This window comes from Oncorhynchus clarkii, chromosome 20, assembly GCF_045791955.1.
Source record: "Oncorhynchus clarkii lewisi isolate Uvic-CL-2024 chromosome 20, UVic_Ocla_1.0, whole genome shotgun sequence".
Taxonomy (NCBI): Eukaryota; Metazoa; Chordata; class Actinopteri; order Salmoniformes; family Salmonidae; genus Oncorhynchus; species Oncorhynchus clarkii.
The window spans coordinates 50,769,617-50,785,490 of record NC_092166.1 but is presented as its reverse complement, the minus strand read 5'-3'; the positions used below and the strand labels follow the sequence as shown (position 1 = coordinate 50,785,490).

The window sequence follows — 15,874 nt, the reverse complement described above, 5'->3', positions numbered from 1 at the left end:
CTCCAAAATCAAAGCTTTTCCATTACTTTGGGGATGAGGCAAAGGGCTTGGAGCTGGATTTACACAACAGATAGAAGGCATTAAACACCTCTTGACATTACTTTTGAGGTAGACCTGAACTTTGACTTTGGATTGAACTGTTCCATCAAAAAAAAATGTATACTCTTGATAAAAATCTTATCAAAAAGCTGGTTGGTTGCATCTTGTCTGCTCAGAAATATTTGCCATACTACAGTAATCCCAGTTGAAAGTGTCCCAAATGAAAACTAAATGGAACTGGCCTCATTCTGAGGCACTACATTTTTATTTTACTTCCTTATCACAGGGGGAATTAGTAACTGGTTTAAAATCAGAGCTATGTAGTTTGCATAAATAAATAATTCTGGTACATTTTCAGCAATCCCCAAAAATGCCTACAGTCAACCTTTTGTGAAGCACCACAGCACAGTGGACAAATATATGGCAAATAGAAATCCAATAAGGATGGTGTTTAAGAGATAGATGGGAGAGGTTGAATGGAGCTGAAGGTTGGGACTAATAACAAGATAACCAATGTAAAACATATGGGTCTGTAAAATGTATATAGGTTCAGAACATTTGTGAAACAGCATTTACAAATATATTGCAAAAAGAAATCAAACTGGATTGTCAAGACTAAAAACAAACTAAATATAACTATTGTAAAATAGATAGTGTCTGTAAAATGTGTATAGTACGTATAAGCTGGAAGTAGAAGCCTAAGTGTTACTGTTTATTAGTTTATGCCAATTGGAGGGGTGGTAGAGTTTGCGGGGGGGGGAAATAATGGTATATTAAAAAAATTAAATGTAAAGTGTGTGTATATATATTACACACACACACACACACACACACACACACACACACACACACACACACACACACACACACACACACACACACACACACACACACACACACACACACACACACACACACACACACACACACACACACGTCTATTCTTGTTCTGATAAATGAAGGCTATTCCATAAAAAATTGCTAAGACACTGAAGATCTGGTACAACGTTGTGTACTACTCCCTTCACAGAACAGCGCAAACTGGCTCTAACCAGAATATAAAGAGGAGTGGGAGGCCTCGGTGCATAACTGAGCAAGAGGATAAGTCCATCCAGTTTGTGAAACAGACGCCTCACAAGTCCTCAACTGGTAGCTTCATCAAATAGTACCTGCAAAACACCAGTCTCAAAGTCAACAGTGAAGAGGCGACTCCGGGATGCTGGCCAACACACACACATATACACAAGTACAAGTATATATATATATATATACACACACTGCTCAAAAAAATAAAGGGAACACTTAAACAACACAATGTAACTCCAAGTCAATCACACTTCTGTGAAATCAAAGTGTCCACTTAGGAAGCAACACTGATTGACAATAAATGTCACATGCTGTTGTGCAAATGGAATAGACAAAAGGTGGATATTATAGGCAATTAGCAAGACACCCCCAATAAAGGAGTGGTTCTGCAGGTGGTGACCACAGACCACTTCTCAGTTCCTATGCTATATATATATATATATATATATATATATATACACATACACACACACACACACATAATTGAAGTCAGAAGTTTACATACACCTTAGCCAAATACATTTAAACTCAGTTTTTCATATACACACACACACACACACACACTGTACATACAGTGCCTTGCGAAAGTATTCGGCCCCCTTGAACTTTGCGACCTTTTGCCACATTTCAGGCTTCAAACATAAAGATATAAAACTATATTTTTTTGTGAAGAATCAACAACAAGTGGGACACAGTCATGAAGTGGAACGACATTTATTGGATATTTCAAACTTTTTTAACAAATCAAAAACTGAAAAATTGGGCGTGCAAAATTATTCAGCCCCTTTACTTTCAGTGCAGCAAACTCTCTCCAGAAGTTCAGTGAGGATCTCTGAATGATCCAATGTTGACCTAAATGACTAATGATGATAAATACAATCCACCTGTGTGTAATCAAGTCTCCGTATAAATGCACCTGCACTGTGATAGTCTCAGAGGTCCGTTAAAAGCGCAGAGAGCATCATGAAGAACAAGGAACACACCAGGCAGGTCCGAGATACTGTTGTGAAGAAGTTTAAAACCGGATTTGGATACAAAAAGATTTCCCAAGCTTTAAACATCCCAAGGAGCACTGTGCAAGCGATAATATTGAAATGGAAGGAGTATCAGACCACTGCAAATCTACCAAGACCTGGCCGTCCCTCTAAACTTTCAGCTCATACAAGGAGAAGACTGATCAGAGATGCAGCCAAGAGGCCCATGATCACTCTGGATGAACTGCAGAGATCAACAGCTGAGGTGGGAGACTCTGTCCATAGGACAACAATCAGTCGTATATTGCACAAATCTGGCCTTTATGGAAGAGTGGCAAGAAGAAAGCCATTTCTTAAAGATATCCATAAAAAGTGTTGTTTAAAGTTTGCCACAAGCCACCTGGGAGACACACCAAACATGTGGAAGAAGGTGCTCTGGTCAGATGAAACCAAAATTGAACTTTTTGGCAACAATGCAAAACGTTATGTTTGGCGTAAAAGCAACACAGCTGAACACACCATCCCCACTGTCAAACATGGTGGTGGCAGCATCATGGTTTGGGCCTGCTTTTCTTCAGCAGGGACAGGGAAGATGGTTAAAATTGATGGGAAGATGGATGGAGCCAAATACAGGACCATTCTGGAAGAAAACCTGATGGAGTCTGCAAAAGACCTGAGACTGGGATGGAGATTTGTCTTCCAACAAGACAATGATCCAAAACATAAAGCAAAATCTACAATGGAATGGTTCAAAAATAAACATATTCAGGTGTTAGAATGGCCAAGTCAAAGTCCAGACCTGAATCCAATCGAGAATCTGTGGAAAGAACTGAAAACTGCTGTTCACAAATGCTCTCCATCCAACCTCACTGAGCTCGAGCTGTTTTGCAAGGAGGAATGGGAAAAAATTTCAGTCTCTCGATGTGCAAAACTGATAGAGACATACCCCAAGCGACTTACAGCTGTAATCGCAGCAAAAGGTGGCGCTACAAAGTATTAACTTAAGGGGGCTGAATAATTTTGCACGCACAATTTTTCAGTTTTTGATTTGTTAAAAAAGTTTGAAATATCTAATAAATGTCGTTCCACTTCATGATTGTGTCCCACTTGTTGTTGATTCTTCACAAAAAAATACAGTGTTATATCTTTATGTTTGAAGCCTGAAATGTGGCAAAAGGTCGCAAAGTTCAAGGGGGCCGAATACTTTCGCAAGGCACTGTACATACATACATACATACGTGTGTGGGGTTAAAAAGGAATTGGCTAAGGAGAAACGTATCAGACCAGTACATTGCCGAGTTACTGCTGGCATGTAAAGTGGTCGGGAGCCGAACACTGAATAATCAACCATTAGACCAGAAAGACATGAGACTGTGGTCCACACGTTGAAATGGTTAGAAACTCTGAAACTCAACACCAGGTGAAGAAAACAAACTTTCCAGACCAGGACACCGCCAGTCTGCAGGTGCAAGTGTAAAGTGGTTTGTAACTTTGACTATGTACCCGAGGAAGAGGAGAAGAAAACTCCCCTCTCAGACAATCACTGGTACAGCTAAGTAACTGTTCTTCGGAAACAGCCCATTGTGAAGGAAGGACATTGTGACCTCTGGTGGACAATCAGAGCATGTACAAGTGGCCCACAGGAAACAACTTTCTGAGAGGGCTTGGTTCCGACCGAGATAAACAACGAACTAAATGCATTCAACACGTAAATACATTCATTATTTTCTTATTCCAAACGGGTGGCCGTTCATGTGCAAGGCATATGATTAATGTGAGGACAGTCCTAGAATGTATCCACAATAAATGTCAGTTTCTCTATCTATTTTCCCCACCCCCTTCTCCATCGCTGTGTAATAAGCTGTCATATCTTGTCAGTCCACTAGGGACCTTTGTCTCATGTAAATGTGTATTCTGTGTTATTTTGTTCGCTAGTAAATAAATAATTAAACCAATTTGTGCAGTACTGAATAATGCTCAAGGCTGGGGTTTGTGCAGATCCAAGAAGGTTACAAGTATTCAGAATGAGAATTGATATGAGGTAATGATTTAATAATTGACTGTTATCAATATATAAGTTATATATCTTCTAGAGTTTAATTCGGGAGATTTTAACTCGTTAAAAAACGTATTCTGTGGTGCCCCAAATTCCTAATGATTTAATTGTTACATGATTCATTTAATTGGGTGGCTAGGAGCCACAATGTGTTATGTGCTCAATGGTTCAGAGGGGTTGGCTTAAATGCGGAAGACACATTTCAGTTGAATGCATTCAGTTTGCAACTGGCTAGGTATCCCCTTACTTTTCCTACATACACACACTTTAACAGTCATTTAAACATTATGCAAATGTATGTACATCCCCATTTGTGGCCTGCGATGATTGTGGAGAGATAGACAGCCCAGTTATTCAAATAAGATGTGGTTACCAAATTGAGATTAGCCTCGGTGTGTTTGTCTCTCTGTGAGATTAGAGATTGGACTGAAGATGCAGCAGCCAACCTAAAAGAAACGACGGTGGGTGCAGAACAAGTCCCTTTTCTCTACTGCTAACCAGGGATCTGTTTGGCCAGTGTGTTAGAGGGGACCCTCTGACCTTACCTTACACAGCACCTACCTCAGGGGTGCTGACAGGGATTTGGGAGACCAAGCCAATTCTGGAATGAATTTTATATCTGACACTTGGTGACAACATCAGGTTTTGGTCTAAGGGCCAGGTTGCTAACTGGTTTTATGAGCCAACTCTGGCATCAATCTCCCCAATTGTAAACATAACCCGTACTTTATAACAGCTGCTTTTCCTGGGTCAGTGTTCAGAGGTCAATTTTGGCACTAGTATGAATTGATTGCATGCAGCATACCTAGCCTTTAGCGAAGCAGAATAGCATCATATTGAGCAGACGATCCAGGATTGAAACCCGATCATTTAAATTCAACATTGGCTCCCTATTCTGTTGCCGTTCCATATTCAGTGCCTGTTATATGAATCTCTCTCTGTCCTAGTATCTGATGCTGTTGTTCAGATCTGAAAGATTTGGATGGGTGTAGAGAATATGGTAGTAGCTTCACCTTTGCCCTCTGATAGAGTAAGTGGGATTTTGCCATATTGCCTAAACAACACACATTCCTTTCAGATCTACAAGAGTACCTAAAGGATAGGGCCTATAGGGCTGTTTCTGAAGCAGCCTTTCGTGGACCTCTTGTGAACTTGTTGTGAGATAAGTGAAGCCATTTACCTTGTAGCTGCTGCTGTAGATGCTGCTGTTCCAGGGCCAGAGTTGACAGGGTGTAAGTGCAGAATTCCAGGTTCTCCAGGGTCTGCAGACAGGACGTCTCATCCTCCTCCTCCTCCTCCTCCTCCTCTTCCTCCAGCATGGCCCTCAGCTCTGAGGCTGTGTGGGAGTATGCCTCCATGTCCTTCTCCACCTCCTGCAGCCGCAGCAGCAGCCTGTACTCCTCCTTTTGCTGCATCTTTCTTTGCCTCTCAATCTTGATATCCCTGTCCATCTCAAGGTGCTGCTCCATCTCCTTCTCTTGTTCCAGAGCCAGGTCACCGAAGGCAGGTTCAGATTCTTCTCTGCTCTCAGTCTCTGTCACATACCCCTCCCCCTCCTCGCAGGTGTAGAAGAGGGGTCCAAAGGGCTGGAGGTTGTTAAGGGGAGGGGATGGTTGCCGGGGACAGGGTGGGCGAGGCGCAGGGCGTGCCGGTTTGTAGGGAGCTCGAACTGGGGGGTGGAGGATTCTTGGACGAGGGGGAGGGGGGCGAAGGGTTTTGCACCTCTCCAGGGAGGACGATGAGGAAGAGGGTTGGAGGAGGGTCAGTTGGGAGTGAGAGGAGCCTCGCATGATGTCGCTCTCGCTACTGAAGTCCATTATGGAAAAGTGACGGGAGATGTTGGATTGTCGGCTTCCATTGTCCTTGGCAGCAGCCCCAACAACATCCCCAGCAGCAGCCCCGACAAAATCGACCCCTCCTTGCCCCGGCAGGCTCCTCTCAAACTGCAAGAGCTGTTGGGATAACTTGGTCTCCAGGTCACCGACTGATGTTGCCAGGGAATCCAAGGTGAGGGAAGCGGGCAGGAGACCATTGGAGCATTGTCCCTTCCGCTGGGACAGCGCCCTACGCTCACCACGGCAACCAAGTAGCAAGTCTGCATCATTGACGCTAGAGTGGCGGGTCAGCTTTTTCTGCCTGTGGCCCTCCACCACTAGACTTAACAGTTCCTTGCCCAGACTAGGACCTTTGCCATTGCTGGTGGCGCCCTCTAGTGCTCCGAGGTAGTGGCCGTTACCTTTGGACCAGGCTGACTGGGTGCTAGGTGTAGCTAGGCTAAGGGCTCTGTTGAGTAGTGGTGGTAGGGTCGTATCAGGGTGGCTAGTCCTACTACCATTATTGGTGGCGTTAGGGCTGATGTGATGCCTGTGGCCCAGAGATGGCACACTAGGTCGAGGGAGAAGCCTGGGCCTTGCCTGAGGGACAGAGCTGGGTCTCTGGGGCCCATGGGGGGCTGTAGGCCTGTGAGGTTGCGCTTTAGCCCCATCTCTTCTCTCCCCCCTGTCCTGGGTCTGGTCCCCTGCAGTCTCCTGGGAAAGACTCTCGCTGACAGAGTCCCCCTGCCACATCCTTTCTTCCACCCTATCAAAGTAATCCAGGTCCCACACAGTGTGGTCCTCTTGGGGTCTCCACTCAGAACCGTACTTCGTCTGGCTATGGTCCTGTTGACCGGAGCTGCAGTCCAAGGTGTAGCTGCTATAGTCCTCAAGCTCTTCCATTTTTACAGCTTCCATGTCTTCCCTCATGTTTTGCCCATAATCCTCAATCTTGACAAAGCGATGAGGAAAGACCCCACATCGCCCTCTCAGCTCGCCCGACAGCCAACCGTCCTCCAGGGTGTTCACCACCCGGATACGGTCCCCCACGTCAAATTCCAACTCTCCTGGCTCCATGGCCCGAAAGTCGTGCAGAGCTACCCCATACACCCCATCCTCCTCCTCTTCTTCATCCTCCCTGGAAAACACCTCCTCAATACCTTTCCCACTACTGTAGGGCTCATAGGTCAAAGGTTCAGTCTTGTAGTTCATGGGGTCAACCTCTGTATCATGTGGGGACCTCAGGGGCCCCAGAAGCTCCACAAATCCCTCAGGAAACACCCCCCTGCGTCCGACCAGCTCTCCCTGGAACCAGCCAGGCTCGGGTAGGCCGATGATGGTGATAAGGTCCCCCTTGCAGAAGTCTAACTCCTCATGGAGCTGTGCATGGAGGCCCATGAGTGCCCTGGCCTGGCCGAAGGCATATGGGGGGAGCTCGGAAGCCTGGGCCTGGGCGCTGCGCTCCGACAGCTGCCTGGATTGACCAGACAGGTGGAGCTCTTTCACGCAGGACACAGGGAAGAGGCCACGAGCGCCCCAGGCATTACGCCCCCTCTGCCAGGTCGTCCCTGGGTCCACGCTGCTCTCGGCTGCCACCACGTCACCTAACAAGAGAGAGGGAGGGGAGAGCAAAAGAAAAGAGACGAGAGGAAGAAGATGAAGGTATTAAGAAATAAAGAGAGGGAAGAATGAGGAAGAGCAAGAAGAGCAGAAGTCAGATGAGATATTGTATGGCTTGAGAATTCTGTCACAGCAGGTGGTGGAAATGTAACTTGACTCTGGGCCTCATTTGTGACCCGTTTCAGGAAACTAGGCGTATATCGCGAGTCACACCTTCACAGGAAACAAACTTGTATGCCATCTGTAAATATAAGAAAACTTGTAACAAACTTAATGCCTTCTATAAAAATGAATAAAATAAATTACAAGCCTAGTTGTTTTAGCCACAGAAAAAGAAAGCAACCTTCCCGCTAGCCATGATTGGCAGAGATAATGAGTGTGCTGGAAATGCCCAAGAGATGAGTTTGGATTGGTCTGCCATTAGGGCTGGGCGGTATAACGTATTTTATGATATACCGGTATTGATGCAGGGACCGGTTTGGGTTTTTACTTCACCTTCTATACCGGTATTTGAATGTTTGGTTTGTTAAATGTGATACGCCATGTGCAATGTCAATTTTTATAGTTTACTTAGCTACTTGGGTCATCTCTCTCAGCTCCTTCTCTCCGTGCCACTTTCCACATAGACCTAGCCACGCCCCCTGTCACTCAAGGAGCCCATTTGATGTTCCTCAACCGTGAGACACTAGCATTCAGCCTGCATGGTCAATGCAGCACATGCAACAATGTTGATGACAACAATGCTATTTTCACTTTGCTTAATATAAATATACTAGCGTTCTATAAAGACACTATTAGTTTGTGTTTCTTATATCAGCAAACAGCTAGTTTGTCTTTTCTTAGCAAGTTACCCTAAATCTTGTGAGACGCTAATTGTTAGCCACTAATGCTAATAGCTAGCTAGCTAATAAATGTACTGAGTAAGAGGAAACGTAGCTAGCTAATACAGCCTGATAATACCAGTGATGGTGTAGACCTAAATCAGCATGTTGTTTGTGCAACAGTATCTTCTAAATCAATGAGGAATATGCAAAGCAGGAATATGTTAGCTACATGAAGTAGCTAAGAGAAAACATGCAATGTAGCCAAAGCTTATAGGGTCCCCTAGGAAATACGCATGAACACTTAATTCCTACCCTGTCACAATAACTCCTTCCTGGTATTTTCCTTCGCTGTCATCTCAAACAACACTGTATTCATAGTGCCCACTATTATATTCTAACTATATAATTAGACTAGTCATTCTATTTCCATGATTCCAACAGTTTTGCTTGAATTCGCAAGTCAAATCGCAATTGCAACATTTGGTTAAAAATAAGTCCTAGATTAATTGCCCATATCGTGCAGCTCTACGTGGCAGTGTGGACATTCTCAATTGAGCAGTGGTGTAAAGTACTTAAGTATAAATACTTTCAAGTACTACTTCAGGTGTTTTTTGGTATCTGTACTTGACTATTTTTTATTTTTGACAACTTTTACTTCACTACATTCCTAAAGAAAATACTGTACTTTTTTAATCCATACATTTTCCCTGACAACTAAAAATACGTTGCAGAACGCTTAGCAGGACAGGAAAATGGTCCAATTCAAACACTTGTCAAGTGAACATCCCTAGTCATCTACTGCCTCTGATCTGTAAAACTCACTAAACACAAATGCTTTGTTTGTAACTTATGTCTGAGAGTGTTGGAGTGTGCCCCTGGCTATCCGTAAATAAGAAACTAGAAAATGGTTTGCTTAATATAAGGAATTTGAAATGTATAATTTTAAGTACATTTTATCAATTACATTTGATACTTAAGTATATTTAAAACCAAATACATTTAGACTTTTACTCAAGTAGTATTTTACTGGGTGACTCACTTTTACTTGAGTAATTTTCTATTAAGATATCTTTAATTTTACTCAAGTATGACAATTGGGTACTTTTTCCACCACTGCAATTGAGTGCAGGAAATGCAGAAATTATTAAAGGGCTGAACATTGTTTTGGTTGAAGTTGAAATGAACAGTATAAAACAATCAGAATGGAGAAAGACTCATTGACATCCCTTAGAATGTCTGTGTTGCCACTCTAGGATCACTCACTACTCATAGAGCAAATGTAGAACTTTTATTATTCAAAATCTCAACATACTGTCAAACCGTCCATGTTTTTTTATAAATGCCGTGATATTATATTTTGGCCATATTGCCCAGCCCTATTTGCCATATTTCTGTCTATTTGAGCTGGTCAGTATGTCTAGGTCATCCTATCTAAAGCAGCTTAAATTTTTTTTAAATCTATTGTATAGTGAAACTGCATAAGTGTTGCTCTCCACTTTCTGGAGGACTGAGTTTGGAAATCAGTGGAATTAGAGTCTGATAGCAAAAGAGATGGAGAAAACACCCGTCACCAGATTACATCTTCAAACTAAGGGCAACCTTGGTATCCATCATGATGTAAGAGTCTAGCAGGCTACATTTTCAGATAGTACACATTTCTAATTTTGACAGAATGTAGATTCACTTCAACTTAAAGTGTGCTGTTAGCTAGCTAACAATCTTATTATTCAAATCTCAAAGACATTGTTTGGCTGGTTATAATGTTAGCTAGCTAACATTGAACTTGGTTGGTTAGCTACCTGCAGATTCATGCAGGGTAGTGACGTCATGGTTGGTTCATTTATGGTTCATTGTTTACCTAAATAGCTAGCTAGCTACATGTCTTAACAAAAGACTCCACTATGCAAGCAACCATTTCGGTTGCATATGTAAATTGAGTCTGAGCATCTACTCCGATGAGCACTCTCATCCGAGTGTACCAGAGCGCAGAATAACTAACAAATTTACGAACGCTCAACACCCGTTGAATATGGCCGGTGTCAGTAAACATCAGCAAAAAAGCGTAATTGCCAGCAGCACAGTCACCATCACTCTGAATAACCAACTCTGCTAGGGCGAGTAAAATGGTCAGAGTGGGGTGGGGTGTTCTCTGGAAGTGTGTCTGGAAGAAGCTAGCCAATGTTAGCCAGTTAACTTGGGTGCTTGACTGCCGTTGGTCAGAACATTCGGATTAACCCCACTCATCAGCCAGAGCGTCCAGTGTGCCCCCAGAACGCTCCAAGAGCGCAACGCTCTGAATTTACGAACGGACAATCTGACAGCACAGTTGCAGTCACCAACCCTCTGGATAACATCCTAACCAGCTCTGCTAGGGCGAGTAATGTTCTGTGAGCTGTTCTCTCATTTGTGTCTGGAAGTAGCTAGCAAATTAGCTTGGGCGCTTGACTGCTGTTGTTAGTACAGAACAATCGGATCAACCCTTAAAGAAATGGGTGAGGCTAAAGCTTAAAAGGTTGTGAACGATGCTGAATAGGTGTAGACAAAGAAGGGGTCTCCAGTAGTAGTACCAAAACATTCAAAGGCCATTTTCTCAAAAGTAAGTTTATCAACTTTCAAAGCAGAATTACTTTCCCATTGTTCCTCAACTGTAACTGAGGAACAATGCACCAACAATATGAACAAGAGAAAATCAAAAGAAAACAACAATGCAAAAATCAAGACGCAATGTCAACTGAATATGTTTGAGTATGAGTATGTACGTTATTATTTTTATTTGTGTGTGTGTTTGTCCGTACATGTGCATTTCAATGAGTGTGTGTGTATAGGCATGTGTACAAACACCTGCATAGCATCAGCCTCAGGCGAACAGGCATTAGTTCTAGGTTAGACTACTGCAATGCTCTACTTTCCGGCTACCCGGATAAAGCACTAAATAAACTTCAGTTAGTGCTAAATACGGCTGCTAGAATCCTGACTAGAACCAAAAAAATGGATCATATTACTCCAGTGCTAGCCTCTCTACACTGGCTTCCTGTCAAAGCAAGGGCTAATTTCAAGGTTTTACTGCTAACCTACAAAGCATTACATGGGCTTGCTCCTACCTCTCTCTCTCATTTGGTCCTGCCGTACATACCTACACGTACGCTACGGTCACAAGACGCAGGCCTCCTAATTGTCCCTAGAATTTCTAAGCAAACAGCTGGAGGCAGGGCTTTCTCCTATAGAGCTCAATTTTTATGGAACGGTCTGCCTACCCATGTCAGAGACGCAAACTCGGTCTCAACCTTCAAGTCTCTACTGAAGACTCATCTCTTCAGTGGGTCATATGATTGAGTGTAGTCTGGCCCAGGAGTGGGAGGGTGAACGGAAAGGCTCTGGAGCAACGAACCACCCTTGCTGTCTCTGCCTGGCCGGTTCCCCTCTTTCCACTGGGATTCTCTGCCTCTAACCCTATTACAGGGGCTGAGTCACTGGCTTACTGGGGCTATCTCATGCCGTCCCTGGAGGGGGTGCGTCACCTGAGTGGATTGATTCACTGATGGTCATCCTGTCTGGGTTGGCGCCCTCCCCCCCTTGGGTTGTGCCGTGGCGGAGGTCTTTGTGGGCTATACTCAGCCTTGTCTCAGGATGGTAAGTTGGTGGTTGAAGATATCCCTCTAGTGGTGTGGGGGCTGTGCTTTGGCAAAGTGGGTGGGGTTATATCCTTCCTGTTTGGCCCTGTCCGGGGGTGTCCTCGGATGGGGCCACAGTGTCTCCTGACCCAGGACTACCTGACATGATGACTCCTTGCTGTCCCCAGTCCACCTGGCCGTGCTGCTGCTCCAGTTTCAACTGTTATGCCTTATTATTATTCGACCATGCTGGTCATTTATGAACATTTGAACATCTTGGCCATGTTCTGTTATAATCTCCACCCGGCACAGCCAGAAGAGAACTGGCCATCCCACATATGCTCTCTCTAATTCTCTCTTTCTTTCTCTCTCTCTGAGGACCTGAGCCCTAGGACCATGCCCCAGGAATACCTGACATGATGACTCCTTGCTGTCCCCAGTCCACCTGACTGTGCTGCTGCTCCAGTTTCAACTGTTCTGCCTTATTATTATTCGACCATGCTGGTCATTTATGAACATTTGAACATCTTGGCCAGTTATAATCTCCACCCGGCACAGCCAGAAGAGGACTGGCCACCCCACATAGCCTGGTTCCTCTCTAGGTTTCTTCCTAGGTTTTGGCCTTTCTCAGGAGTTTTTCCTAGCCACCGTGCTTCTACACCTGCATTGCTTGCTGTTTGGGGTTTTAGGCTGGGTTTCTGTACAGCACTTTGAGATATTAGCTGATGTATGAAGGGCTATATAAATACATTTGATTTGATAGAGGACTGAGGGTCTTCCAAATATTGAAAGTGTGTAAATAGTTACCCATGTTATTTTGGGGGGGGGGGGGGGGTGTTAGAAAACCATTTTGGCATTTTGTATATAGTTATTTGTTTCAAAATGTATACCTTCACCAATTTGGCCACTTGGGTACATTTGGGCTACTTGTGTGGGACACCTGGGTGACTTCATGATAAATGTCATGTAGCACACTCATTTTGGAAGTTATCATTCTGAAACTTTGCACAAGTACTGTTGCCCTCTCATATTTTTCACTGAAATTGGCCCCATCATCCTACCCGAATGTTTGTTTTATCTTGTTCATTTTAAAGATACAACAATAAAAAGAAAAAAACATGTTTTTTTTCATTGTATTATCTAAACCAGATCTATTGTGTTATATTCTCCTACATTCAATTCACATTTACACAAACTTCAGTGTTTTCTTTCAAATGGTACCAAGAATATGCATATCCTTGCTTCTGTGCCAGAGCTACAGGCAGTTAGATGTGGGTATGTCTTCAGGCGGAAATTGAAAAAAGTAGGGGGGGTTTAAGAGGTTTAACAGCACATTACTCAACACTAGTGAGACCCATGTCGCCTACGTAAGGCTACAGTATATCGAAAAATATGACGTGACTCTCCGCCAATAATTACATAGAGGATTGGAGGATTCTAAATTAAAACCAAAAGCGACCTCGTGGGTCTCCCGGTGGCAGCCGGCACGGTTATCGAACCTGCATCTGTAGCAATGTGTTTTGCACTGCGGGAGCCCCCATCCACGAAGTATCAAAATACAGAGAGGTGTTGGTAAAGGTATATTGTCCTAATAGTCCATAATGGGCTATTATAATACTGTACATGGTGTCCAGGTCAGGATAAATAAAACATTTCTTTATTAAACCCTATCAGAAAGAATGTTGGTACTTATTTATTTATTTTGATCCAAGGCCATGAGTGAGTGTCACTCAGCATTACATTGGTGCCGAGGCTATATGACGTTCATTAATTTGATAATATATAACGATATTTGAAATTATTTTGTTTGTTTTTTAAAACAAAGAGAACAAATGTAATCTGAATAAAGGCCAAAATAATGTATTTTTGTTTTTAGAGGGAGAGAAACGCTGGGCCAATTGTGCGCCGCCCAAAATGCCAAAATATAGCCCTGCTAATAGCCATAATGACACTATACAACAAGTATTTTCCAGTAAGCAACCATGTTTACCTTCATTAGACAATTTTGTTCCAATATTTCTGCAATTCAGTGATATTTTGTCCCTTAGTAATTCATTATGGATCCATAACTAAATAAAAATCGGCATTTAGAATGTATTTTCATCATTATTTTATTAACGAAAGCAGAAAGATGCTGATGAAGAAATACAGCACATGCTATGACATTTGGATAATTAAAAATTTTGAAGATATAAGCCCCCCTGCATTTGTTTATTAGGCTATAGCAGAACAGTATGATGGTCCAGACGGCCCTTGCTGTGCCTGGTGAACAGTTGTGCCTGGTTATGTTGTTAGAAGAGGAATGGAAATGTCAGGGTGAACAGACAACTTGATGAACCCGCCAGGTATGTTGACTCCGCCTGTCGGAGGTGGAGTTCCAGAGGTCACAGGTGTACCTGACACACCGGCACGGGTATGGATTGTGACTCCATCTCTTTTCATCGCCCTCTTCAAAGCGTCATTCTCCGCCTGACTCTCCGCCAATGCCGCCTGGTTCTGGACCAATGCATCAACTGTCACCCGTATCTCTGCCCTCCGATAATGTTTCTCTTTCTGCTGGTCTGCCTTCAATGACTCAATCTCGGTCTTCAAAGTTTGAATCTGATCCATGTGCACCTTCATCATATGACAGAATGGTACAGCCCTGAGCCCCATCGATTACAGTGGCCTATGATAGAAACGGTAGATCAAATAAGAATTAAAAGTGACTCCAACACATAGATGCTTTGTTCACATTAAGAATCTAGCAAAACTAACCGCTTTCTTGACAACCGGTGAGGCCCATTGTCCAGCCCTTTGTCCACTGATCTCCACGGATGGTTGTAGGCATGTTTGTATACTCTGGAAAAAAAACATTCATGTTTTTATTACACAAGATTTTTTAAATGTTTTTATTTATTTAATTATCGATTTTATTACACAGTACACCTACACATTGATAGGCAATAACAAAAAAATATATAAAAAATACCTTTAGTTTTGGTGATCCTCTCAGCTCCGGCTAATTTTCAAGTCCTCTTGTGGTTACGGTCCAAACCCTGGAACGGGTAGCACCATAGAAAGAGGCTGGCTTGATGAAAGCAATGTCCATTTCGTCTGTTCTCTTTGGTCACAATGTCATTTTTTGCAGGTAGGGGGATGTTCACACCTACAGTAGCCGGGCTATAAAGAGTCTATTGTCCTGCTAATCGGGCTACAAGTGTTTGAAAATCTGTTTTCAAAATGCCACCAGCTATCCATCACTACTGTAAATAAAAACACAGCATCTTGTTTACATTCTTTATTGTAACCCCAATGTCACAAATAATTTGTATCTAACTTTCCAATTACCTTGAAGTTTGGGATATACAAATGTGTGCTTTTCATGTCATTTTTGTTAAATCCAGTTCGGATTTAAGTATAACTTTTGAGTGACACCTTTAGTGAGAGGTCTAATGCCTTAATATTTAATAATATCTGCCCTCCCAATTCATTTTTAAAAAGGGGCATTTTTCCCGCTGTTATTAGTTACATTGTTTTAGTTTGAACGTGCAGACTGGCACTAAGAACAGAAGGAACGTTTCCCCAGTCAGTGCCATGATTAGTGAAATGCTCCTTAAAAATTGTTGCTCTGTTCTACCCAGTGGGGCGGGGTGGGGTTCCAACCCCCCTTCCCCATGGGCTAGGTCCGTCTTCTGTGCACGAATCTGCGGGCCCATCCCAACGCCCCTTGCATTGAACCTTTTGCGGCCACCGCTGTTTCAGTGGATACAGCTGGAGAACTGCAAGGCAATCCCATTGTGCGCCACTCGGGAGCCACGACCAATATATATTGTCCTGCTAATAACAGGGTTAATAATATATCTGAGAA

At 43.3% G+C, this 15,874-nt stretch overlaps 1 protein-coding gene across 2 annotated transcripts in view; it reads right to left on the bottom strand.

Moving 5' to 3' along the window:
- The window catches only part of LOC139376470 (dynamin binding protein), a 113,353-nt gene that overhangs the window by 65,833 nt on the left and 31,646 nt on the right, over positions 1–15,874 (bottom strand). For both annotated transcript variants that reach the window (XM_071119091.1, XM_071119092.1), the window contains exon 4: positions 5,336–7,573. In XM_071119091.1, the coding sequence (XP_070975192.1) occupies positions 5,336–7,573 (2,238 nt within the window). The remainder of the gene's footprint in view (positions 1–5,335; positions 7,574–15,874) is intronic.